We start from the raw sequence: 27,235 nt of genomic DNA, 5'->3' as shown, positions 1-27,235 counted from the left end.
AAGAAGAAAGAAGAAAAAGAACGAAAGAAAGAGAAGAAAGAAAGAAAGAAAGAAAGAAAGAAAGAAGAGAGGGAGGAGGGGGAGGAAGGGGGAAGGGAGGGAGGAAGGAGGAGGGAGGAAGGGAAGGGAAGGAGGAAGAAGGAAGGAAGGAAGGAAGAAGGAAGGAAGGAAGGAAGGAGGAAGGAAGGAAGGAAGGAAGGAAGGAAGGAAGGAGAAGGAAGAGAGGAAGGAAGGAAGAGGAAGGAAGGACGGAAGGGAAGAAGGAAGAAGGAGGAAGGAAGGAAGGAGAAGGAAAGAAAGAAAGAAAGAGAAGAGATAGAAAGAGAAGAAAGGAAGAAAGAAAGGAAAGAAAGGAAAGAAGAAAGAAGAGAAAGAAAGAAAGAAGGAAGAAAGAAGAAGAAAGAAGAAGAGAAGAAGAAGAAAGAGAAGAAAGAAAGAGAAGAAGAAAGGAAGAAGAAAGAAAGAAGAGAGAAGAGGAAGGGAAGGAAGAAGAACAGGAAGGAAGAAGGAAGAAGAAAGAAGGAGAAGAAAGAAAGAAAGAAGGAAGAAAAGAAAGAAGAGAAAGAAAGAAGAAAGAACAGCAAGAAAGAAGAAAGGAAGAACGACGAAAGAAAAGCCTAAGAAAGAAAGAAAGAAGAAGAAAAGACCTAATGAAAGAAAGAAAGAAAGAAAGAAAGAAAGAAAGAAGAAAAGAAAGAAAGAAAGAAAGAAAGAAAGAAAGAAAGAAAGAAAGAAAGAAAGAAAGAAAGAAAGAAAGAAAGAGAGGGAGGGAGGAGGAAGGGAGGAGGGAGGAGGAAGGAAGGGAGGGAGGGAGGAAGGAAGGGAGGGAGGGAGGAAGGGAGGAAGGGAAGAAGGAAGGAAGGATTGATTCTAGGCCAGTACTGTCTCTGCTACCCCCACCCACAGGAGGACCAGTTAGAACTTGAGACATATCATGGGGCAGTGAAGTAGCACAGTGGATAAAGACCCAGACCTGGAATCAGGAAGACTCATCTTCCTGAGTTCAAATCTGGTCTCAGGTACTTATTAGCTGTATGACTGGGCAAATCATTAACCCTGTTGTTCTCATTTTCCTCATTCTGTAAAAAGAGCTGGAGACTGAAATGGCAAACCACTCCACTCTCTTTGCCAAGAAAATCCCAAATGGGGTCATGAAGAATCAGACATAACTGAAATAACTGAACAACAAAAGTCTTATATCATAGCCTTTGTGGGCCCAAAATCATAGCCACACCACTTTGTAACGTTGATGCAGGACTTCAGTAGAGTCCTCTGTAAAATTAAACAAAGACTTCTCTGTAGAAATAAGGACAGTAGGGTCTTATCAGCCTGGGCCTGAACCAGACGATTTATAGGCTCTTATAAAAGATTTAGATTTACAAATCTACAATTTACTTTTCCAGGAGGGGTAGCATAGGAATGGCTGACTATCCCCAGGAAATCATAGCTCATGGTCTGGGGCCCTGGTAATTTATGCACTGTGTTAAAGAGACTATCTCACCCTAATGAGAGTTTATCCACATAGTCCAGGCCCAGAGTCTTCCAGCCTCATGCCTTGATCAGAAGTTATAAAACATGATCCAGGCTCCTGTCACCATGTTTTGTTTGTGAAGTGCCTCATTACTAAAGACAAGAGGCCCCAAAGGGAAATAGGCCTCACTTAGAGACTGCTGCAAAGCGACTGGGGCTAACACCAAACATTGCAAGAGACAGCCCAGTCCCTGGAAACCCAGAGGTTGCGTTGCCTGTATGATATATGATAAGTCTCTCAAACTTTCTGGGCCTCTCAGGAGCAATCTGGTAACAGGATAATGAAACATGAAATCAAAGAATATTGGAACTCTACCCGGCTCTGGGAGGTTCATTCTAAGTCTTTTCATTTTAAAGTGGGGAAACTGAGGCCTAGACAGTGAAGTATAGGAATGTTTCTCAAGAAGCTCAAGAAGATTAGAAGAAATAAAGCAGGTAATCACTCATTAACCATCATGAACTCTCTCTTGGAATTTCACAGGAATGAAAGTCAGGCTCAATGGCCTGTAGTGGACAGGTCCCATTCTTTCCCTCTCCTCAACTCCCACCTTGTTCTACTTAAGTCTGGAGAAGAGAGTTAGAAACCATGTGTGGAAGGCCCAAGGAAGCCTCTCTATGGAGGAAAACTTCCTAATCATTAGAGCTATGCCAAAGGGAATTGGCAGTATACTATCCCTCTCTAGAGGTCTTCAAGCAAAGGCTGGATGACCACTAGTTGAAAAGGTGGCAGTGGAGATTCTCATCCAGAGGTAAATTGAACTGGAGATTTTTCCTAACTCTTAGATTTAATGATTTTCTGTTGCCTTTGAGTAAGGATTCCCAAGTGGGCCCCCTAGGTGAATGCCTTTAAGCCAGGATTCCGTCTTTTCCTATCTCCTAGACTTTGCTCAGGGTGAGCCATCTCTGTCTAGAAGCATCAGCCCATTTTTCAGGGTGACTTCCTGGACAGCCTTCTTGGGCTCTGTTATTCTTGCAATGTCATCACACTGGCTCCAGGGACTCTGCTACCCTAGCTCAAGCCTCAGGCCTTCCCAAAACAGTCTCTGGGGCTTTCTAGAACAGATTAATAACTGCCGCAAACAAAGCCCATTGATAATTAAAAATGTTTCCAGGGAGCCAGGAGCCAGCTGTCCAAGCGCCAACAGCTGCCCTCTTAGGCTGGCCAATGTGGAGACAAGGGAGGTCTGGCTTGGTTTTATTTTTCTGAAGACCTTTTCTAAAGGCTTTTAATTCAGGGCACTCCATCCCCAATGACTCAGTTTAAGAAACTGCTAACTGAAGAGATTTGTTTTATTCCAAATTGTCCCTAACTAGCTGTGGGACTTTAGGCAAATATTCCACATTTCTAGACTTTAGTTCCTTCCTCTGTAAAAAGATCTGGTGACCTTCAAGGTCCCCTGAAGCTCTAACATATTATGTCTTTAATAACCTAATCAAAACACCTCCAAAAAAGGGCAAATGCTCGCAGCTCCAGCTCCAGTGAGCAGCCAAGTATCTAATACCTAAGGGTTATGATCATCCCTCCCCCTCAAAAGGGAGAGGAGGGGGGGAAAGTATATGTTTCCCCTACAGGGCAGCAGGCAGAAACCAGATCCTGACGTCTGTCCTTGCCCTTTCATTGTTGCTGCCCACATTCCTCTTTCTACCAACAAAGCTTCTTTCTGCCCTCTCCTCTCAAGGTAAGAAGCCTCAGGGTTGTCATGGCAACTCAACTCTCTTCCCCAGGTGGGAAATGAGGACTTATTCCCTTTCTGCTTCCCCCTACCCCCCAAGGGCAGAACAAGAGGTAGGAAGAAAAGGATGCTACTGAAAGGGTAGCAGATTAGAGACAGGTGGTATGAAGAGTAGCAAAGAGAAAGAAATTTGTTCTAGAGTATTCTAGAATGAAAAAGGAATTGATGGAGCAAAGGGCAGTAGGAAGTTTAGGTTTCCAAGGAAAAAGGAGAACATGGAGGCTAGGAAGATTCTAAATCCTCAACAAAGCCTTCCCTGACCACCACAGTTGGTCTCTCCCTCCCTAGAACTTCTGTTGACCCTCATTTGGCACCTCTCATATATTGCTTTGTGTTATTACCTATCCATGTGTCAAGGAATCCTAGAACTATTTGTTGTTGTTCTTTTGTTTTAGTAACATCAGATTTTTCATGGCCCATATGGGGTTTTCTTAGGCAAAGATACTGGAATGTTTTGCCATTTCTTTCTCTATCTCATTTTATAGATGAGGAAACAGCCAGACAGGATTAGGTGGCTTGCCCAGGGTCACACAGCTAACAAGGATTTTGAAGACAGATTTGAACTTTGGAAGATTCATCTTCCTGACTCCAGGCCCAGTTCTATCCACTGTACTACCTAGATTCCTCTTCCTCTAGAACTATAGAACTAGAAGAACCATAGAGTGAAGGATCATGTCCAGCCTCCTCAATTTACAGGTGAGAAAACTGAAACCCAGAGAAATGACTTTCCTAGCACAAGTTCAGAAAAGAATCCAGACCTCCTTATACCTACTCTCTTTCCATCATGGCCAGGCCCTGAAACTTTACATCTAGCTAACAAAATCTATAGAAATATAGAAAATTATATATTATATATGTACATATATGTTTGTGTTTATTTAAAACAAAATCTATGGAAATTTTGGTTGAAATCAGTGTATGTGGATGCCCCATATTCTTTCATGGGTTCTAGTAAACTTTCCAATCTCTAGAACTATGTCTGCCATCTTTTGGAATTCCCTTTCTTTAACATATAATGATGTCTTTGTCATAAAAGGCATTTGATGAGTGATTAGATGGTTCAGTAGATAAAGAGCCAGGCCCTGGGTCCAAATCTGGCCTTAGATAACTTTCCAGCTGTGTGACCCTGAACACATCATTTAATTCCAATGGCCTAGCCCTTACCACTCTTCTGACTTGGAATCAATACTTAAAATTGGTTCTAAGACAGAAGATAAGGTTTAAAAAATTAAAGGCATTTGATAAGCACTTATCTGTTAAGAAAATATGGTAGAAAAACAAACCAGATCAAAAAAGCAGACAAGAGAAATGGGGAAATGGGATAGGCATGGAAAGTACAAGAAAATTCATCAAAGGATGTGTTCAGGACACAGATAAGCAACCAACCACTGGGCCTCCTAGTGAACCAAAGGACCCTTCATGGGGGGAAAGTCAATGGTTGTATAACAAAAAGAATTCTCATAATACCCAGCACATAGTAGGCACTAAATAAATGTCTGAGGTGTCTTCCAGTCGAAAGACCTAGCATCGTCTCCAAGTTTTGAGATTTATTAGCTTTGTGACCCTTGCCAAGTCATTCACCTCCCTTCAACATCAATTTTCCCATCTTTAAAAGGACAATAATAATTCTTATCACTCAATTAGTTGTGAGGAAAGTCCTCTATAAACCTTAATGTCCTGCCGAAATGATAGATTTTTTTATATGGTTCCTAAGTTTTCAAACACCAATTTCGAGCATCTGTACCTCCTCCCCCCCCCAAAAAAAATCCACTCATTTTTTATCCTTCTCCTGGGTCTAGAATGAGTTGAACAACTCTCCAATTCTACTGTGAACAGTGAATACATAGCAACATGTTCAACATGGTTACCAGGGAGCAGTGGGCTGTATTGGGAGTCAGCAAGAACCCACACAAACTCCTGGGGACTAGAAAGCCTTTGGGGGGATTGTGGCTGCTGGCAATCAATAGGAGGTTACACATGGACAAACCTCACCAAAATACAATCCTTTAACAGCTTCCTGTTCCTAAGAAGGTGCTAAAACCCATAGGCCTCCTTCCAAGCCTGGGATATTTCTGATCTCCAGACTGTCTGTTCATGAGCTAAGTGTAAGTGAGACCCAAACGTAGAGGATTTGCTGTGGAAACACATAAATGGGGCCGGAAGGGTTCCTAAAGAGAAAGGAAAACATGGTTTTGGTAGAAAAATAAACACTGAACAAAGCAAACGAAGACCCTAAAGTATCCCTAAATAGCACTTAGAGACTAGAACAAAGACATTCACTGGCTGTGTGACCTTCAGCTAATCACTTACCCTCCATTTCCCTCAGTTTCCTCAATTGTAAGATGAGGATAATAATAGCATCTATCTTCCAAGATTGTTGTGAGAATCAAATACGATAATATTTATAAAATGCTTAGCACAGTCTGGGCACTAAATAAATGCTTGTTTTCATTTTTCTATCCTTCCTTTGGGTAAGATGATATCTAAATTAACCCAGAATATCACATGACTTCTACTTATTCTTTTTTGGGGGGGGGTGGATTGGAACAGAGTTTAAGTGAGTTGCCCAGGGTCACATAGCTAGGAAGTATCTGAGGCCAGATTTGAACATAGGACCTCTCAACTCCAAGCCTGGTACCCTATGCACTGTGCTGCTCCATTTCTACTTATTAAAGTCTGAATCTCTTCTCTGTCTCAGCACACACACCCATTCCTTGTCAGGTTCACCCAACATGTCTAAATCTTCTAGACAAAGTTCTTTATCCTCGGTGGAGATCATGAATAGCTGGCAACTACAGCTACTGAGAGACCTTACTACAACCATTCCTCACCTTTTTCTTTTTCATGCTCATTAGCACAATCTTTTTCTTTTTTACTTTTTTCTTTTATTTTTATTATCATGCAAAACACTTCCATGTTGGTCATTATTGCATTTATACATTCATACAAAACCAAAAACTCAAAATAAAACTATAATTACACTAATGGGAAAGATAGTATCCTTTGATCCATGTCCATCCATCTCCAACAGTTCTTTCTCTGGAAGTGGATAGCATCCCCTGTCATAAGCTTTTCAGGATTGGACCAGATTGTTGCATTACTGAGTCAAGTTTTCAGTTGATCATCATACAATATTGCTGTTCTCCCAACATTCTCCCAGGGCTCACTCTTTTTTTTAAACCCTTACCTTCAGTCTCAGAATTGATGTTAAGTATTGGTTCCAAAGCAGAAGAGCAGTAAGGGCTAAGCAATTAGGGTTAAGGGATTGGTCCAGGGTCACACAACTAGGAAGCATCTGAGGAACACTTACTCTTCTCAATCATCATTGCCACTAAAAGATCCTTTCCTATAATTCACTCAAGCAAAAGGTTAAAATTTGCTGGTGGCCCCCAAATAGCCTTTATACTATTCCAGATTTATGTCTTAAATTATTACCAACTCAAAGTGACAAGGAGGCACAAAGACCATTTGATAGACCCTGTAGTCATATAGAAATTTCTTCCATAATATAACAGAATGTTTGGAGATTGATAACCAACAAATGATCGTCTACCCTCTGTTTTAATTAATCAGTGAGGAGAAATGTCTTACACCTCTCCTTCCATTCAGTAACATTTCTGAATGAGTCTAATTGGTGGAAAATGTTTCATTTAACAAAGTGGAAATCAGCATCAAGAAACTAGATATATGTGTGATTGCACACATATCTACATACTTGCATATCTATGTATATTATTTATACACACATATTTCACTTCCTCCTTCTCCCTCCCATTCAGTACAACCACCACTTTACCTAAGCAACCACCATCAACCCCAAGAGGGAGAGAAAACCCCAAAACTTACCTAGAAAGAAAACTTTGTGTGAATGGCCACCCAGAGAAAATCTAAATGTGGAAGCAAGATCAAGCCTTGTTTATGGTCTGCATAAACACAGTCTATAGTCTGCATTTTCCCCTTAGCTCCTGCTTCCCATTTCTGAAGGTGGTAGTTCTTTCCTATAGTGAGAGAGTTGTTCCTTTTAGACTTAAAGAACCAGGGTGTTGGGTTAAGAGAACCCCTGTGTCCCATTTTTGGCTCTATCTCAGAATCATTTCCCTAAATGATGAGGGACAGAACACCATTGTGGAATGAACACTAAACTAAACTTAAGAATTAGTCTTAACCCTATCTCATAGACTTATCAGCTCCAGTGAGTTCAAAAATCATCTCTGTGGAAGCAATTTTCATCTATTTGTCTCTATGTATGTATGTATGTATGTATGTATGTATATGGTGATACAGTGGCTAGGGCACTGGACTTGGAATCAGGAAGACATATTCATGAGTTCAAATCTAGCCTCAGACACTTACTAGCTATGTGACCCTGGGCAAGTCACTTAATCCTATTTGCCTCAGTTCCTCATCTATAAAATGAGTTGGAAAAGGAACGGTAAACCACTTGTATATCTTTGCCAAGAAAACCCCAAATCGGATCATGGAAGGTCAGATGCAACTGAAAAACAACTGATAGCAATGTATCTATGTACGTATACCCAAACCTAGGCTCTCTCCCGAAGTTCACTTCCACATCACCAACTACCCATTAGGCATTTCAAACTGGATGTCTGTACATAACTGAAACTCATGTCCGGCATAGACATCATCACTCCTCTTGCCATCCCCAAAGTTATCCTTCTTCCTAACTTGCCCATTTCTAAAAGGATGTCATCAATCATCTCAATCACCAAGATTCCCAATTTCTGTGTCATTTTCAACTTCTCCTTCTCTTTCATTCAGAATGTCTAGTTAGTCGTCAAATGTTGTTGATCCTACATGACATCTCGCCAACCAATCCATTTCTCTCCATTCACATAGTCCTAGTTCAGGCCCTCCTTCTCTTGCCCATACTGTTACAATACTCCCTTCATTGGGCTCTCTTTATCAGTACCTAGTTAACATTCATATAAATGCTTGCGAATATTGTCTCATTTTATCCTTACAGTATCCCTTGAGGGTAGGTGCTGTTATTATCCCCATCTTACAAATGAGCAAACTAAGGCAGGTAGAGATTGCATGTCTTGCCCAGACTCACACAGCTGGTAAGTGTTTCTGAGGCAGGACAATACTGACCAGAGCAAGGAGCCTTTTCCCAAACCACAGACAATCTAAAAACAAGGAGAGTAAAGAACCCAATATGGAAGTCAGAGCTGACCAAGAATCTAAGAGACTACTCTTTCTGGAACCCCATGTAGTAGTAAACTGGAAGCTCCCTGCCCAGGACTGTATGGTAAATGACAAAACCTACCTAGATTGACTAGAATCTCAAGTGTTTGGGGAAAGAAGAAAGGTGATTCAGCAAAGGGATTGTCCAGGAATTCAGGTAATACCCTTAATAAAACATATGGAGGATTCATCTAATCCCTCCCTTTAAACACCAGTTTGCTTTCACCATTGACCAGAGACTCCTGGACAAAGGACACTCAGTATGTCATGAGGTCTTCTGCCTTTATTCAGTTCTTCATTTGCCCTGAGCATAGATTATTTAGACGTCTAAGAAGGTTTGGGAATAAACAATATTACATCCTGTAAGACTCACCACCTGGTATAGTAGTAGGAAAAAAAGAACACTTTGTTTTTGACTCTGAGATTTGGCACTTAGTGGCTGTTTGACAGTGGGCAAGTGACTTAATCTGCTCTGAGCCTCAGTTCTATCATCCCTAAAATAGGGGAAATAATACAAACGGAATTTCCAGCTGTGGTGGGACTTTAGTGGCCTTCTTTTCCAACATCTGAAAAAGCAATGCAACAAATAGTCCTCCAGCCTCTGCTCAAAACTCTCCAATGCAAACCACCTACCTCTGGAGGTAACCCACTCCTCCTTATAATAGCCAGTTATTTGCACATTAGCTCTCTTAATATCAAGTAAGGGCAATCCCTAGGACACGGTGGATAGAGAGCTGGCCTCAAATTTAGGAAGACCTGGGATCGGGTATAAAACCTCTGATAACTACTAACTATGCAACCTTCAGCAAGTCATTCTCTTGCAGAGAAGATGCCAATCTTCAATGGGAGAGGATTCTTTATGCTGAGGAAACCATGGGACTAGACATTAAAAAAATAATCAAATAGCAATTTCCATAGTATTTCTCCATAGCAAATAATGCCACCCAGCTCTTGATTTTAGCTCCATTTCTGACCATATTCACCAAGCATTCTTCCATGCTCATGCAGTTTGTCAATTTAACATAAATAGATACCCAATTTTGTTGGGGGCGGGGGGGGGGGGGGGTTCTGTCTCTATTGATATAATCATGTGATTAGAGTTGTTTTCTTAACTATGCCTATAAGCATAATGTGGCTTTTCTGCTTGTCTCTCTTAACAGCATCAATCTTTTCTGTCTGAATACCACCAAACCATCATTTGTGTCACAGATAGGATTTGCAATTGTCATATTTAAAACCATGATTGCAAGTCATGCTTTTTTAGAACTGTTTGAAGCAAAATTAATTTTGTTATAGTCCCTCTTTGTAACACTTCATTTGTCTTTATGCTTTAGTTGCATTATTTCCATACTGCAAATTGTTTGGCTTTTGTTTTCTTATCCATCCTGCTATTCTCTTCTATTTTATTAGTGAATCTAATCTACTCACATTCATGGTTCAAATTGTTTAGGTTGGGCTTTCTCCACCAAATTCTGTTATATCTTTTTCTCCTGGTTTAAATCAGTACTAGGACCATACTGTTTGTTTTGTTCACACTAATCTGATTTCAGTCCTCTAGAAAGCCTCCCCCACCTTCCCATTCTCAACCTTAGCCAAAATTCCTTGAATCTTTTATTAAGATGCAAATCAAACATCATCTTTTGTGTGAAGTCTTTGCTGATTTCTCTTAACTGCTAGTTTCTTTCCTCCCAAAAATGGTTTTTGTGTACAATATGTGTGACTGCCATATTTATCTTATTTTTTACTTATATTTTTTGCCGTATTTATTTTTAGATGAACTTGTTGCCTCCCCATTAGAAGGTAAATTCATTGTGAGTAGGGCCTGTTTCATTCTTTGTACTCATAGCCCTAGAACCTAGCCCAGTGCTTGGCACAAATTAGGTTCCTAACAAATACTTGTTGATAGATTATTCTTTTATTTTCTCCCCCATGCCCACCCCTTCCTCAAACCTACCTTCTCTCTCACCATTCTCTTTCTCATACCACATGAGACTACTACAGAGTCTTCTCTACTCATCTAGCTACAATAATCTCACCTCCTTTTACATATCATCTGTGATACTCCTTTCTAAGAAAAGTTAACTTTATTGATCTCATTCCTAACTCCTTTTCCCCTTCTAGAATATTCTATAATATGACCCTCTATTTATGGACTTTACCTAAATGGTACATTGGCTAGAGGGCAAACATGAACTCAAGAAGACTTCGATGACTTCCTTCAAGCCTCAGGTAAAATGTTCCCTTCTACAGGAAGCCATTTAGTCTTCCTGAATCTTAATGCCTGTCACAGATTGAAGGTCTCGTGAAAACTGGTGATAATTTAAAGCTTTAAGGTTCGCAAAGTACTTTACACCCCATTCTCATTTGAACTACACAACTCCCTGCATGAAGCCGATGCCTCTCATACAAATAGGTCCAAAGGTAGTTAATGGTGTATGTATTTGGGGATCAGAAATGATCATTAAATACAATATACATTAAATACAATAAATACAAAATACAAATAAAAAATGTGATCTTGTGAGATTGCCCAGAAAAAATATAGGAACTGAAAAATATCCAGGTATAGCCAGAGTTCATTGGGTGAGGAAAGAATTATGAATACAGATAAAGCAAAAGAAACTGAGGAGTGAGCAGAATCAAGTTAATACAGTCTCAAAAACCTAGCAAAAAGAATATCTAGGAAGAGATGGTAGTCAACAGCATCAAATGCCACAGAGAGATCAAGAAAAATGATCAAGAAAAGACCTTCATCAGAAATCAATTAAATGATACTTCAAATGCTGGCCTTAGCCTTTTGTTTTTTAAGACTCTTCAGCTTCTAGTTTCATCATCTATAACTAGATGGTTCTTCAGGGGGCTTCTAGTCCTAATACCCTATGTTTCTAAATTTAAATAAATTCAGTTCTCCCAAGTAACATCATTGCTGATTTCCAAATCACTTTTATCTCACAGGCTCTTCTATAGCTAAGACTCTTACAGTCTCTCTTGGCCCTCTTAAAAAGAGACAAGGTTTTCATCTTCACAATCTTATTGGTCCAGAGAACTAGGGTTGGGATCATTAGAATTGTTTCCTTGTCAGCTGAAGCATAAAAATCTCAGCCAATGAACTGGTGTGCCTGAGATTCAGTGAAATTCCTACTATCCTGTGGGACATCTTTCTGATCCAGTATTATATACAGAGGGTTACAATTATGAGCATTTGAATTACTAAATTGAATCCTTTTAGTCTTTTTGTTGTAAATAAATTTAACTTTTGTGGTTTATTGGATTGGCTGAGAACAAAGACATTTCAAACTGGAAGATTAAAAACTATTTAAAACTCAATTTGTCAAAACCAGACTTGTTATGTTCCCTCAATAAATTCACCCTCTTCCAAATTTCCATATTTCTCATAAGGACACCACGACACTTCTAGTCACCAAGTTTGATACCTTTCAGTTGTCTTCAATACTTACTCTCCTTCACTTCGTGTACCCAATCAGTTGCCAAATTAAAAAATCTACATTCACATTTCTCACAACTGTGTCTTCTCTCCACTCAGTGATGACCACTCTGATTTAAGCCTTCATCATGTCACATCTAGACTATTGTCCTAATTGCTTTTCACGCCTTAAATCTTTTCCCTTTTCAATCTATCTTAGCTGCCAAAGTGATATTCCTGCAAGACAGGACCCTCATAAGCTCCAGTGGCCTCCTATTTTCTCTAGGATCAAAACTCCTCCTTTTGACATTTAAAGGACTTCACAGCCTAGTTCTAATCTATCTTTCTAGTCTTATTACACATTACGTCCCATCACAAGTTCTTTGGTAGGTTCAAACTGCCCTTTCATACAATTCTCTGTATACGATATCCCATCTAGTATTCTTTCCTTCCTCTTCCCTCTTCTTCCCGACTCCCTTGTTATGGAACCATGAGCCATCATCAAATCCACTCTTCTTATACATACACATATATATTTATACAGAATAAATATATATTTTCTCTCTCTAATCCAGAAATTGGGATATGAACATACACACAGACCTATATATGTATGTGTATACTTTCTTTCATCCCCTCATTATCACTGTAATTTTCCTCACCAAGGTGCCTTTCCCAGGTTACCATCTCCTTTTTTGTCTCCTCCATTAGAATATAAACTTCTTGATGTATATAAAGTTTTACTATAATTAACTTATCATTGATCACTTCTATGTGAATAAGAAGAGCATTGAATTATCATTTGGCTTTTTTGAGGAGCAATACAAAATTTTAATTAGATCACTTAACAAAAAAGAACTGTAAGCTTCTTGATGGCAGACTGCCTTTGCGTTTGTATTTGTGTTCCCAAGGGCTTAGTACAATGCTTAGCAAAGAGTAAATACTTAATAAGTGTTTTTCATTTGTTCCTTAATTCAAATTCCATCTTCCTCTTGAGGCCTTTCTTGATCTTCATAGCTACTAATGCTTCTAGAAACATTGTCCCATATTTGTTTTACATATATTTATATGTGTATGTGTTGTTACCTTGATAGAATGTAAGTTCTTTGAGGGTATTGAATATTTCATTTCTGTCTTAGTATCCTCAGTGGCACAGTATATATAAAACTGGAGGTGGAATCAGGAAGACCTATCTTTGTGAGTTCAAATCTGGCCTCAGACACTTCTTAGCTATGTGACCCTGGACAAGTCACTTAACTTTGTTGGTCTCAGTTTCTCCATCTGTAAAATGAACTGAAGAAGGAAATACCAAACTATTCCAGTATATTTGCCAAGAAAACCCCAAATGGGGTCATGAAAAGTCAGACACAACTGAAAAATGACTGAACAATAACAAAAAGATGATTTACATTGATTAATAAATACTTGTTGATTGACGGATAGAAGTTGCCCTGCTGTGGGATTACAAGAACTCAATAAAAACCCAAAGACCAAATAAAAAATAAGAGTCCAGCTTGATGTCAAAACTTTACAACAATTAGTGCTATCCAAGGGCAAAATGGAGTACTTCCAAAGAGAGAAAGATTTCCCCTTAGTGGGAGCCTAAGCAAAGACCAACTGATCACCTGCCTGCTTATTGTTCAAGTACAGCTTAGAAGAGATGATCTCAAAGGTCCTGTTATTTTCTAAGATTTTATAAAATTCTTCCATCTAAGTAAAATGTATATGGGTCAAAACCACCCCACCTTATTTTAGCCTTAATATTTTAACCAGGTAACAATTCAGCTCAGTCAGTCAATCATGAACCTCAAGTAAGACGAAATGTGAAAAGTCTGAAAGCCATCTAATAAAGTAAAATGATGACAGATTAGATAGATGTCTGTTACAATTTGCTGGGGACTTTCCTTGTGACCTCCAGATCTTGTACAAAAGCATCTAGTTAGCTGGAAAAAAAATTCCAGAACTTGGAATAAGTATGGCTTTCCAACATATCCCTAAGAAGGAAAGATCTAGAGAAAGGGGAGGCCTTGGTCTTAGACTTGTTTCCTCCTGCTTCCTCTTTTGACCAGAGAGTTCAGAGGATGTTGCACTTCCAATCTTCCTTTTTGTATTCCAGAAATGTACCTGGGTCAGTTGGCACATGTGAGTTAGGAGCCAAAGAAAGATGGATGCAGATCCATAACATGGAAAGGAAATTAGAGAAAATGAAATTTCATGAATTGAAGAAAAGAACTTCTTGCAACCAGGAACTATGAGTTATCTCTTCACTATACATGTTCTCTAAACCTACACTCCCTTCCCCTTGAACTCTATATGTTCTTGAGGGAAAGTGCATTGAGGAAACCAAGTAGCTCAATGGTTAGATCTCTGGGCCTAGAGTGAGGGAAGTTGAATTCAAATTTGGACTCAGTTACTGACTTGCTGTATGATCCTGGGAAAATCAGGTAACCTCTGCCTCAAGTTTCTCAACTGTAAAATGGGGATGATAATAGCACTTGACTCCCAAGATTGGTGTGAGAAGCAAGTGGAGCAATATTGTAAAGTGCTTAGCACGATGCTTGGCATGTAAAATAAATTATTTATTTCCTTCCTTCATAGACTTTGGGAGGATATTTTATATCAATTGTTCTTGATGTAACATGTTGGTAAACACACCTTTCTGAAAGCTACCTAAGAACTAGCTTACTAAATTATTTATCAACTGACAATTCTAGGAAGGGGAACACAGATTGGGAAGGAGATTGGTGTTCAAGTCAATGGCATGAGAGAGACCCACTCCTAACCCCTCAGTGGTACCCCTAGAACAATGAGAGGGAGATGTAGCCAAACTCTGGGATCTAATTTATCTTTGGGAATAGAAATTGGGATAAGTATCTTGAGAACTCACATGGGCTACAGAGGAAAACAAGCAACAATATCTAATAAGAAGTGTGTATTTATGATATCAGTTTATCATAACAAAGTATCTTTGCAAACATGTTCTATTTTACTCTTCATAACCCCATTGAATGTCCTTAGTATGCAGAATATCCAATAACACAAATAAAGAAAAAGAAATTTAGAGGGTTAAGTGATAGCCCAAATCTCACTTAGTAAATGATACTGGCAAAATTCAAATTCATGTCTCCTGGCCTCAAGACTAAGTTCAGGCACCATGGTCAATCTCGTGATCAAGTTTCAGGGATACCTTCCATAGCCTAGTCTTATGGCTGCTCTTCAGACCAGAGGCAGAACACACAGAATAGCTTCAAACCTTGACACCTCAAGGGAAAATACATGGGCCAGAGATTGCCTAAAGCCCTTAGCTCACCAATTAACCAACAGCATCTGTAATTCATATATTTGCCTTCTCTCAATTAGCTTACAGTTTAATGTGTTTTGGAACAAGGATAATGTGGATATTTATTTTGACTGCACATTTCTTTTTTTTTTTTTTCTTTTTTTTTTTTTCTTTTTTTATAGTATTTTATTTGATCATTTCCATGCATTTTTCATTAAAGACAAAGATCATTTTCTTTTCCTCCCTCCCACCCCCCCGTGGCCGACGTGTGATTCCACTGGTATCATATGTGTTCTTGACTTGAACCCATTGCCATGTTGTTAGTATTTGCATCAGAGTGTTCGCTCCGAGTCTTTCCTCTGTCATGTCCCCTCAGCCATTGTAGTCAGGCAGTTGCTTTTCCTTGGTGTTTCTATTCCCTCAGTTTGTCCTCTGCTTTTGGATAGTGTTTTTTTCTCCTTGATCCCTGCAGATTGTGCAGGGACATTACACCACCACTAATGGAGAAGTCCATTACGTTCGATGATACCACAGTGTGTTTGTCTCTGTGTACAATGTTCTCCTGGTTCTGCTCCTCTCGCTCTGCATCACTTCCTGGAGGTTGTTCCAGTTCACATGGAAATCCTCCACTTTATTATTCCTTTGGGCACAATAGTATTCCATCACCAACATATACCACAATTTGTTCAGCCATTCCCCAATTGATGGGCATCCCCTCATTTTCCAATTTTTGGCCACCACAAAGAGCGCAGCTATGAATATTTTTGTACAAGTCTTTTTGTCCATTATCTCTTTGGGGTACAAACCCAGCAGTGCTATGGCTGGATCAAAGGGTAGACATTCTTTTATCGCCCTTTGTGCATAGTTCCAAATTGCCCTCCAGAATGGCTGGATCAGTTCACAACTCCACCAGCAATGAATTAATGTCCCTACTTTGCCACATCCCCTCCAGCATTCATTACTTTCCATAACTTTGACTGCACATTTCTTAAAAGGACATTTTTCTTTTTTTCTTTTCACAAGGTAAGGTGTAAAGGGATAGAGAGAAAATGAACTTTTGTTGATTAAAAAAATTAATTTAGGGAGAGGTAGGGAGGAACTAAGCTCTATTGCATGCCAGAAACTGTACTGTTGCTTCACAAATATTGATTACTCAGAGATAAGTGCTATTATTTTTACTATTTTACATTAGAGGAACCAAAGCAGAGGTTATGTGACTTGCCTAGGGTCACAGACCTGCTAAGTGTCTCAGACCAGATTTGAACTTGGGTCTTATTGACTCCAGGACCACTGGTCTATTCACTGTTTTTTTTCCAGCTAACTGGATGCTTTTAAACAGGATTAGAGGTCATAAGGAAAATTCCCAGCCAATTGTAACAAATTTATCCTCTAACATTATTTCACTCTATTAAATGGCTTTCAAGATGCCCTAAGAAGGATAAAAGACACAAACATATGTGGGATGACAGTCTAATATATATATAATAATCTGAATATAGGCTACACTTTTCCCCAAATCTAACTTAGACAAAACATAAGCACGCCCCAATTTATTTTTGTCCATCCAACCTTTCAATAAGAGTAACAGGAAGGGCCTGAGTATAAAATTTAGTCAGCTTCCACTAAGGTCACCAACATCTAAACTTTAAAAAACAATGATTAGAGCCATAACATATTAGTAAAAAGCAGCTAGTTTCTGTAATAAGATACCGAAGAAATACCAGCCAATTGGCAACCCTAATCCCATCAACTTTTTTTTCCTCCACCCAAATGCAAGTTTACAAATTCACTGCAGGCATCCACATTCTGCCAGAACTAGCATAAATTACAGCATCGTGCCCTCAGTCTTTGCCTAGGGAGGACAGAATGATGAGCCCTACCCAGTCTCCCTTTCTCAATTGTGCATCATTTATATTAGGTAAGCTTTACCTGATAAGTGTGTGAAATTATCAGTGTATACCTGTCTTTTTTCCTTTAAAAGAGACCTCATTTTAGGGATGCAGATCATATATTGGTGAATTGACCAATATTCAGAGCCCCAAAGCAAGTGGAGAGAGATCAGTGTGGGCTTGTTCTTATTCATTCTTCGTTTTTGAAGAGAACTAATGACATCGTCATGTTGGGGTAAAATAGTGGATGATGTCTTCTCTTGTGAGTGAACTGGATTTAAGTGAGGCAAACTCATGCCAAGTTATTGGGTGCTAAGGAAGGCAGTGTATCTGGGAAGTAGAACTTAATCTGGGACTTGAATGGTAAATTGGACCTGAATAAGCAAAGGAGGAGGAGGAGGAGGACATTCCAGAAAGAATGACATGAGAAAATTCTCCTTCTTTGGTCCCTAAGATCTACACTAAAAGTAGTTCAATAATAATCAAAAGAAAGCAGGGGTTGGGCAACTAATTCCATGTAATTCATGGATGAATGCAATGGAGGGAGACAGGACTACTTTGAGACCAACAAATTTATAATATTTTCTCCCATAATAACCTCTCTCCTGGTATTTCACTGGATCAGTTCACAACAAAAAGACTGAAACTTTCTGTTCCTCACTCTCTCTCATTCCTGACATCCATTCAGTTGCCAGTCTTGTTGGCTCTTCCTGCACTCCATCTTTTGTGTCTCCCTTATCCACCTGGTTAAGGATTGGGCTTTGGGTTCAGGAAACTCTACTGGAAGGCACAAGTAAAAAGTTATGTGGAAGATGTCCAGACTAGAATCCTGCTCTCTGTCAAGTCTCAAGCATTGTACATGCTAACATAGTGAAGATAAACTGAAAGAACAAAATCCACAAATCATTATAATCTGGCTTTGGGATATTATGCAATATATTCTATTATGCTGCAGACTTATCACCCTAATTGCTTGGTTTGGTTTTGGATTAGCTCTCTAAGATTTCTTTTAGCTCTAAATCCTATGATCTTAAAAAGAAAGAACCTGATTGTCTTGAGTGTGCACCGACAACAGTAAGGGGCAGATGCAACTTTTTCCATGGATCTTTTCCACCAAAAATTATAGCTTTTTGCAATATTTTAAAGATATATATTGTATTTATTGTCTTTTCATTTTACCAGTGACACCAAATTAATGTAAATATTATTCTCTTGTATAAATATTAATATGGATCAATATTATCATCCCTTTTTCATAGATAAAGAAACTGGGGTGGAGAGAGGGAAATGATTTCCCCAAGACAACACAACTAATCAGTCAAAGAGATAGGTCATATGCTCAGTTTTCTGATCCAAAATACCAGGACTATTTTTTTACACAACACAACTGGCTCTGTTCATCTCTGCCTTTCAGTCAAACTAAATTATTTGATGTCTCCTGTTCCTGTCTTTCTCAAAAGATTTAGAGCTGGAGGAAACCTTAGAAATAAAATAATAATTCTGCCACTCAGGGGCTGCTTCCTGCATTGAGTCTCCCTTGACTGCTTCAACTGAAAATTATCTCCTTTCTCAAAATTTTTCCTAGCACTTCAGATTTCTCTTTTGTTATTTATCATTGTCTACCTTTATCATGTTATTAACATATGTATATAATTTCCCCATTAGACTAGAAACTCCTTGAGGTCAACTTTGTGTCTGTGTCCCCTTCATTTTACAAATGAGGAAATGGAAGCCTCTTAAATTACTTACCCAAGATTAAAAAGCTAATGAGTTCAAAGACTAGGAGTTGAGCCCAGGGTCTATGACTCAAAATTCAGATCTCATTACACGGTACCATTTATAGTCTTTGCCATCTCCCATATCTGAAGTTGGCTTCTCTATCTCTCCTGGAATGGCTACCATGAGTATTAGCTTCTCCCTCTTTTTCCATGCTCTTCTTAAATCTTATAGGAAAAATAATCAAGTCAATATTGCCATTATTACAGGGGAAAAAACATGACAGTTGGCTGCCCACTCACTGTATCTGTTATTCTCCATACCAAAACTCCTTTTAAGTATTTTTATCTTCCTATGAGAAATATAACTTCCTTGATAATAGGGACTATCTCACTTCTGTATTTGTATTTCTGACACCTAGCTGGCATATAGTTGGTGCTTAATGAATCTTTTTTTCATTCAGTCATTCTATCTTTTAAAAATCTCTCCCTTCAGTGGAGCTAAGTTGCTTAGTGGATTGAGAGCCAGGCCTAGGGATGGGAGGTCTTGCATTCAAATCTGACCTCAGACACTTCCTAGCTGTGTGACCCTGGGCAAGTCCTTTAACCCTCATTGCCTAGCTCTTACCACTTTTCTGCCTTGGAACCAATATTTAGCAGGTACCTTAGAAAGGAAGGGTTTAAAAAAATAATCTCACTTCTTTCAGGACTCCATAAGAATGACAGCTAATATTGAGATAGTACTTTAAGGTTTGCAAAGTGCTTTCTATATAATAGCATTCATTCTTCCCAACAGTCCTGCAAGGTAAGTGCTATGATTTGTCCCCATTTTACATATATGGAAACTGAGACTAAGAGGTTAAGTGATTTGCTCAGGGTAAATGTCTAGAGAAGGATTTGAAGCCCAGACTTCCTGTCTTAAGGTCTAGCATTTTATCTGCTACCAAATGCTACCTCTCAGGTACCATTTCCTTCATTTAGAATCTTCTTTGGCTTCTCCAGTCAAAAATAATCTCTTCATTCTCAACTTTGTCCTAGGACTTTAGATCGCTCCTTTATTGCTTACCATAGTCTGCCTTCATCATGGTTATTGGCATATGTATAAAACTTCCTCATTAGACTAGAAACTCCTTGAGGGCAAAGTCTATACCATTTTTTCTTTGTATGCTGGGAGCCTATTGCAGTGTCTTATACACGGTAGGAATATAATAGATAATCCGTGAAATAAATTTAAAGGAATTTCTGATGTGGACTAGAGAATAACAAGATACAAAGAGAACAAATCCATGGAATGATATGGAATTGAAGATGAGTATCTACATTACTCTCCACTTCCCATCAATGAAAGGCCCAAGCTATCTATTCTTCAATCCCTTCCTGGCTCTGCTTCTGGCACTCAAGCCTCTGGTCCCTTCCCTTTCTCCCCTAATGTTCACTTCTTTTTTTTCATGTTGTCTTTCCCCATTAGAATGTAAGTTCCTTGAGAGCAGGGACTCTCTTTGCTTATATTTGGATCCCCAGTCATTAGCATGATGCCTGCTTCATAGCCAGTGTTAATAAATGTTGCATGTCTGTCTGCCCACGTATTGCACCCTCTCGCCAATCTTACCTCCAAGTCCTTCTCCAGCTCCAGCCCAGCTTCCATGAGATTACGCTCGAACTCCTCCCTCTGCTCCTTCCTTTCCTCCTCCAACGCGTCCAGGGGTCCCATCTCAATCATCATGTCCCCCTGCCCAGCAGCATTGGGCTCTTTGCCCATTTCCCCATTGGAGATGACAGCCAAGGGAGCCCTCTGATGACTCGGGGAGCCATGGCCTCCATGGGCGCCCCTCTTCCTGTAGTGATAGGCAAGGACATAATCGACCTTCCTCCGGTTGTCATGAAAGTGCATACGGCTCTGGCGGGCCTCTGATGATGTTGGCTCATTGGGATCCAGGAAGTTGTTGACAACCTGATGAGAGGGAGAATATGCCAATCAAAACAGGTGAGTGAAGAGGGAAATTCAGAGCAGGGGTCCTAAATACAGAAATAACTAAAAAGATAAGGGGCACAGAGAATCCCCAAGATCCAAGGTGAAATTCAAGATTTCATTATCTATTCCCCATCCCTACTCCACAGTTATCTACTCCAATCTATACACATACCCTATCTATCAACACATGCACACACTTACTTCTGCACATACATACACAGATCAATCATTCAATCAGTACCTACTATGTGCCAGGCACTATGCTAGACCACAAGAGATACAAAGTCAAGAGGCACTTAAATTGGGAGAAGACAACATAGAAACATAGGGATCAGTAGAGACGACATAAGTATGCACACACACTACACAAATTCACATACACATATATATGAATACATATACAAATAAATACCAAATAAATTTGGCAGGAGGAGCACTAGCAACTCTGCAGAAGACATGGCTTGATCTAAGCTTTTGGGGGTTCTAAGAATCAACAGGAGGCAGAGTGTATATCCCCAGCATGAGAGCCTGCCAGGGAACACCCATTCCTATATGCACACCCAAGCACACACCTGTGTGCATGCTCACACATCCCTGGTTCAGTTCACACACCAACTTTTACACACATCTGAGGGTACACCAAGGCACCTTTGTCACATATATGCACAGTATACTCACAGGCAGATTCTCTGGATCCATTTGAGCAAAAACCAGTTCCTAGCCTTATCTGGCCCACTCTACTGCACCCCCTCCCCAAGCTACACGTGTTTACTTGACACTGTGTTCCTCACAGCCCCACACCATTCTCCTCCTCTGCTTGCTAAGAATGAAGACCCTGGTAAAGGCAGCAGCACTAGCACCTGTTCCTCTCACCCCGCCCCCTCGATGTGGGGAGGTTCAGAAAGGAGGAGGAAGAGGAAGGTGGAAGCAGGGGAGAGACCTGCCTCCCTGCCTTTGGGTGTTTCCCTGTTTATTATTGTGGGCTTGGTACCCAGCTGCCTCGGCAGTCACCTGAGAGGTCACCTGGGCAACCAGATGAAGCTCTGAGCACAGGGGAGAGGCATGAGAGAAGCATGGAGGCACCAATGTAAAAAAAAAATCAACACTGGCATCTTCAGCACAGGAAAGGGGAGGCAGAGATGCTGCAGCCCCCAAAGTGGGACCACTTGGCAATGTTCAATTTCTCTCCCTCTTCCTCCTCCTTCTTCATTCTCTTTTCCAGAGAAAGCACCTGTCAGAAGGAAAACAAAAGCACAGATGGGGTGGAAATGATGGTCCTAAGAAATTTGGGCTGAAATACCAGCATCCTTAGGATGAGAGCTATCCTGGGGCTCCTCCTTCCAGGCCTGCTAGCTAAGTGATTCCCCTGCAGGCCAAGAAGGGGGCCCTGAGACTGTCCTACAACAGTTTCTCCTGTTTCTGTTCCATTTCTCCCTCCCCATCACAGAGATGAAAACGTGGAGCTCTCCCCCTTCCCTAAGCAAATACTCACAGAACTGGTGGTGGGACTGCCACCATGGGAGTGATGGTGATCAGGAGTTCTGTGGATTCGGCTCAACTGGCCAGGGGCCAAGGGGGTAGGCACCGTGAGGTACAGTCCACCGTGCTTCGGGCAGGGGGCCCCTCCAGGTACTGTTTGAGAAGGCAGCCGACGTGGGGAGCAAGGGATCTTGGGAACATCTAGGAGAGGGGAGAGACCTGTTGAAAATGAAGGGGAAATCAAGGGGATGGAAAAATTCTCAGAAATGTTGGAGGGGAAAACCCAAGCCCCAGGGGATATCTTGATTAGATATCCTGTGGGGAAAGAATCCCAATCTGCTTCTACCAGGTTTCCCGGTCATATTTCCCTACATCTCCTTAGTGAGCTAGGTTCCCATTTTTTCTGATTGATTGATTGGTTGGTTGGTTGATTGATTACTCTGGGGAGAAGGTATGGGAATGGAATGAAGGTTAAATAAAAGATGAAAGAATAGAGGACCTCTGGATTCCCAGTGCCTGTAGTCCTCCCCCACTCTAGGGCTAGAGTTCTGACCCAGACACCAGAAACTCCTTCACCTCCCAGTTCCCCATAATGCTATTATCCCTGAACAGGAGGAGAGTAGTGATTTCATCCCAGGGAGGGGTTAGCTGGGAATCCAGTTGGAGAGGCACCTTGAATTAGCTGCCTAGGGATTAGGCTTTAAACCCATCCCCCACAGGGGTAGCCTAGCTAGTGTGGAGCCCTTCCCCTATTCTCAGCCCCACGCTCTGCTCAGACCAGGATAGCAACTGTAAGAAAAACATCAAGAAGGTTGCTGGGCTCCCAAGGAGAGAAAGGCAGGCAGACAGAAGGGGTTAGTCTAAGATATAAAGAGATCTAAGGGTTCTCCCTGCAGCTTGAAAGAGGAGCATCAAAAAACTGTAAGTTAGGACAGCTAGGCAGCACAATGGATAGGGCACCAGGCCTGGAGTTGGGACAACCCAAGTTCAAATCTGTCTTCAGATACTTCCTAGCTATGGGCCCCTTAACACCAAATTCCTAGCCCTTGCAGCTCTTCTGCCTTAAAATTGATACTAAGACAGAACATGAAGTTTCAAAAGAAGAAGAAAAAAAAACAATTAATTACTACAAATTTCTCTTAATTTCTGCTGAAATATTAGCAATATTAGCTCATCTTTTAAATCTCTTCTCACACAACTATCCTAAAGCTCCCACTGAATAACTGACATTTCAGAAAATTCAGGCATTTAGGGTCAAAGGAAGGGAGAAGAGAGCCTAAGTGCTGAAAAACCATAATTTTAGAGCTAAAAAAAGACTTTATAGGGAATAGCAGTGTCCCCTATGAATGACTAACCACTGTCCTAGCCTGCCCCACAAAGCCATCAGCTGGGGGACAACCCTGGTAGAGGAAATCATTCTTCCTTGAAGGATACATACCAACCACAAACCTTAATAAGCCTAGCAAGCCAGCTTAGTTCAAGCAGTAAGATGTCCTGAGGGAGAGAGGGAACAGCATATCTCACACTGGTAAAACCATTGCCACTATCATGATTACCACCTCCATCAGGAGTGGAGACAGTTTAGGACCCTGTGTTCAAAAGCCCCAAGAATATCCACATCTTCCAGATCACCAGCTTTGCTCATAGCCTAACTTTTTAGGAGAGCAACCCTTGTGAAGATTTGGTCTTAAGATACTGCTTCTATAGATGCTGTAGCACCCACCTCCCCAGCAGCCATAGCTATTGGAGATGCTAAAAAGAAATTCTAAAGGCCTTTACACCATCAAATAGTTCAATACTGGAAACAGTTTTATCAATGGAAATGGCATTAGGGAAGATAAATTACCACACATTTTGCCACTGCACCAGGGCCACAAATATTTTAGAGGTAAAGCCACCTACCACCTATTGTTCCCCCCCCCCCCATTAAAATGTGAACATCTCAAAAATAGCCTTGCTATTTAATTTTGTTTGTATTTTTGTAAGTTTGTATTCCAGGGCTTGGTACAGTGCTTTACATAAAATGAGAGCAGAATAAATATGGTTTCTTTAACTTATTTTTTCCAATTTCCACATTTATAGATAAGAACACTAAAGTTCAGAGAAAAGTGATTTGCCTAGGGTGAGTCACACTTTAAATGAATGACAGGGTCCATCCCTCTACCCTGGTCTTTCCTTTATTCTCTCCCATGTCCCATTACTCCCTGGGAGTAATGTTTACCAGGCTTTCTCTTATTCAAAAGCTTTTCTAAAAGTTGTAAACTCTGGTCAGAGCAAAGAGCAACCTTGACTTCAAAAAAATCACGTAACAAAAGTATCTCTAGTATTCTTTCTTGAAATGTTTTTTACTTGCTGATAGTTGTCAAATACATGATAAGATTTTTTTTTTAATTTAAAGGACATTGGAGACAATTTTAATACCACATTACTTAGATCCTAACTAGGAACTTCATTGACCATTGCAAATTTGTTGTTGCAGAGTAGGTGGGCTAACTTCTGGAAGTCCTATTCAGGAAGATAGATTAGGGATCTTCTCTATGAGTAAGAGGAATGTTACAAGCAATTCCTAATAAAGGCATGGCATGGGAACCTAGTGCAACCTTTCTAGGTCAGCCACAGTCATGCTTGGCAAGGAGATCAACTGTTTCTTATAGAGTTTAGCCTTCAAACTTCTGGCAGGGGTAGGGATTGACCACCAACTCTCATGAGGAAGAAAAGGGAGAAGGTTGACAGATTTAGGAGTATGAGCAGTTGTACAGAGAAAGACAAGGGGAGGATGGGCAGGAAGACATAGTGATGGGACTAAGTAGAACTAAGAACAGGGAAACTCAGACAGAGACAGAGAGAGATGGGGCCAAATATGGGGAGAAGGAGTAGGAAGGGAAAAGGTGATAGCAATTTCATATATGTACACATATATATGACAAACACTGTTCTCAGTTGGTTACTGTCTAATGAGGAATGTATACTGTCAAAGGTAAATGATACAAAGGAGAATGAGATAATGAAAAGAAGAATCTGTGCAGAGGTCTAACCAGGATAGGTAGCTTTTTCCCAGGCAGTGGCTGAATTTAGAGGGTATTAAATTGGTCTATAAATGAGAGTGATAGAAGAAGAGCAGGACCACCACCACTACAGGTTCCTCCAAGAAATGCTCTAACCCTAATACCTCCATCAGGATCTAGGAAAACTGGAGCTAGTTGTCTCCTTTTCCTTCAAGAAACTTCAGCTCTAATACCCATGAGCTAAATCCAAGTGGGAGCATAGAAAGAGAAATAGTGGATGACTTCTAATCTTTTTTTTAAAACCCTTGCCTTCTGTTTTAGAATCAATATTGTTTATTAGTTCCAGGGCAGAAAGGCAGTAAGTACAAGGCAATGGGAGTTAAGTGATTTGTCTAAGGTCACACAGTTGGGAAGTGTCTGAGGCCACAGTTGAACCCAGGACCTCCTATCTCTAAACCTGGCTCTCAATTTACTGTCACATAGCTGGCCCCACTTTTAATCTTTAAACAGTCAATAAAATGTTGCCACTTCCACTTGGTTGTGGACTCCAGAATTGAGTTGGAATCTTTCTACTTACTCTCCTCTCTGGCCCTACCAGTGGTCAATTCAAGGCGAGATGTTGGGATGAGGAGGGCAATGAACATAAACAGGAAGACCCATGAAAGGAGTGACATTTCAGAAAAATCAGGCACCTGGGGCTATTAGGTAACACAGGAGAGGGAGCCCCAGATATGGAGCCAGGAAGACCTGAGTTTAAATCTGCCCTTGGACATTCACTAGCTGAATAATTCCAGGCAAATCACTTACTCTCTATTTGCCTCAGTTCTGTTGACTATCAAAGCAAATAATATAACCTACCTCTCAGGGCTGTCATAAGGATCAACTGAGATAATATTTGTAAAGCACTTAGCACAATAACTGGCACATAGTAGGGAGGTGTTTAATACATGCTTTTTTCCTTTAAAAAAATGAGACCATGTGGGATCTGAAAAATACACTTAGAAATAGAGGAATACCAACTACTTGGGCATAAGTTCTTAGTTTTCAAAATGACAGCCAACTCATGATTGTCCTGCTAAAAGAAAAAGGTTCCAAGGAGATATGGAGCAGAAGCTCAGTCCATCCTCCAGGGATCTGCTCACTACCTTATTCTTCCTAGGGTTTAGAACTATAAAACATTCTGGGTCTCTAGGAGCCAAAAGAAATAGAAGACTAGCACTGGTTTTGTTTATACCAGGATCCTAGATAGTAGGAGTTGTGATTAGTCTATCATTTCCCATATTGTGGAAAGCATTTTATTAGTTCCCACTCTCTCAGCCCCTTTATCATTTAAGGAATGGTAGAAGATACTGCTTTATTGTTAGTAAGTTCTCCTTTATCATGGATCTCTTTACTTTACACTCTTGCCAGTTAGTTACTTGGTCTAACAAACTTCCCTCTCTCCAGAAGACCTTGTATCCTGGCCACTCCCTCAAATACTAAATAATACTTCTCTTAGGTCCCCAGAAGCAATGATCGGGAGGAGCAGAGATATATGCCTTGTTCTTCTCTTCCATTTCCAAACTATCCTTTTGGCACCATCTCTCAGTTACCCAAATCTTTGCTGAAGTCTCTAGATCAGCATTGGCAAAGGTGTGGCATGTGGCAGAGCTGGCACTAAGGGAACTGCTCTGTTCCCCCTCTTCCTAGCCCTGGAGGACATTTTTGCATGCCCTGTCCCTCTGTCCAGCCACCCAAAGTGAGCACTTCCTCCCTACTCTCTCCAGGGTAATGCAGGGGGCTCACAGGAAGCTTGAAGTTGCAGTGGGCACCAAACTCAAAAACTTTTGCCAACATTGTTCTAGATCAATCTCTATTCTTTTTTAACTTCAACGCCTGTTTCACTGTCTTCCTTTCCACCCCAATTCCTGCCTCTTATAGTTGGAAGCTTTAATATGTTAGTTGATTTCCCCTTGGCCATTCTAGCCTTCCAATTAATCAATCCTTTTTAGTCCTATGACCTT

The 27,235-nt window shown here is 40.4% G+C and overlaps 1 protein-coding gene across 1 annotated transcript in view; it reads right to left on the bottom strand.

The window, feature by feature from the left end:
• ANO2 (anoctamin 2) overlaps window positions 1-20,721 on the bottom strand; it is a 532,091-nt gene extending 511,370 nt beyond the window's left edge. The window contains exon 1 of the mRNA XM_056799271.1: window positions 20,386-20,721. Within this exon, the coding sequence (XP_056655249.1) occupies window positions 20,386-20,667 (282 nt within the window). The 5' untranslated portion in view covers window positions 20,668-20,721. The remainder of the gene's footprint in view (window positions 1-20,385) is intronic.
• Window positions 20,722-27,235: the final 6,514 nt, after the last annotated feature.

The sequence above is a fragment of the Monodelphis domestica genome, chromosome 5 (assembly GCF_027887165.1).
Source record: "Monodelphis domestica isolate mMonDom1 chromosome 5, mMonDom1.pri, whole genome shotgun sequence".
NCBI classification, from domain to species: domain Eukaryota; kingdom Metazoa; phylum Chordata; class Mammalia; order Didelphimorphia; family Didelphidae; genus Monodelphis; species Monodelphis domestica.
The sequence above is the reverse complement of the archived record's forward strand: the minus strand, read 5'-3'. Positions and strand labels throughout refer to the sequence as shown.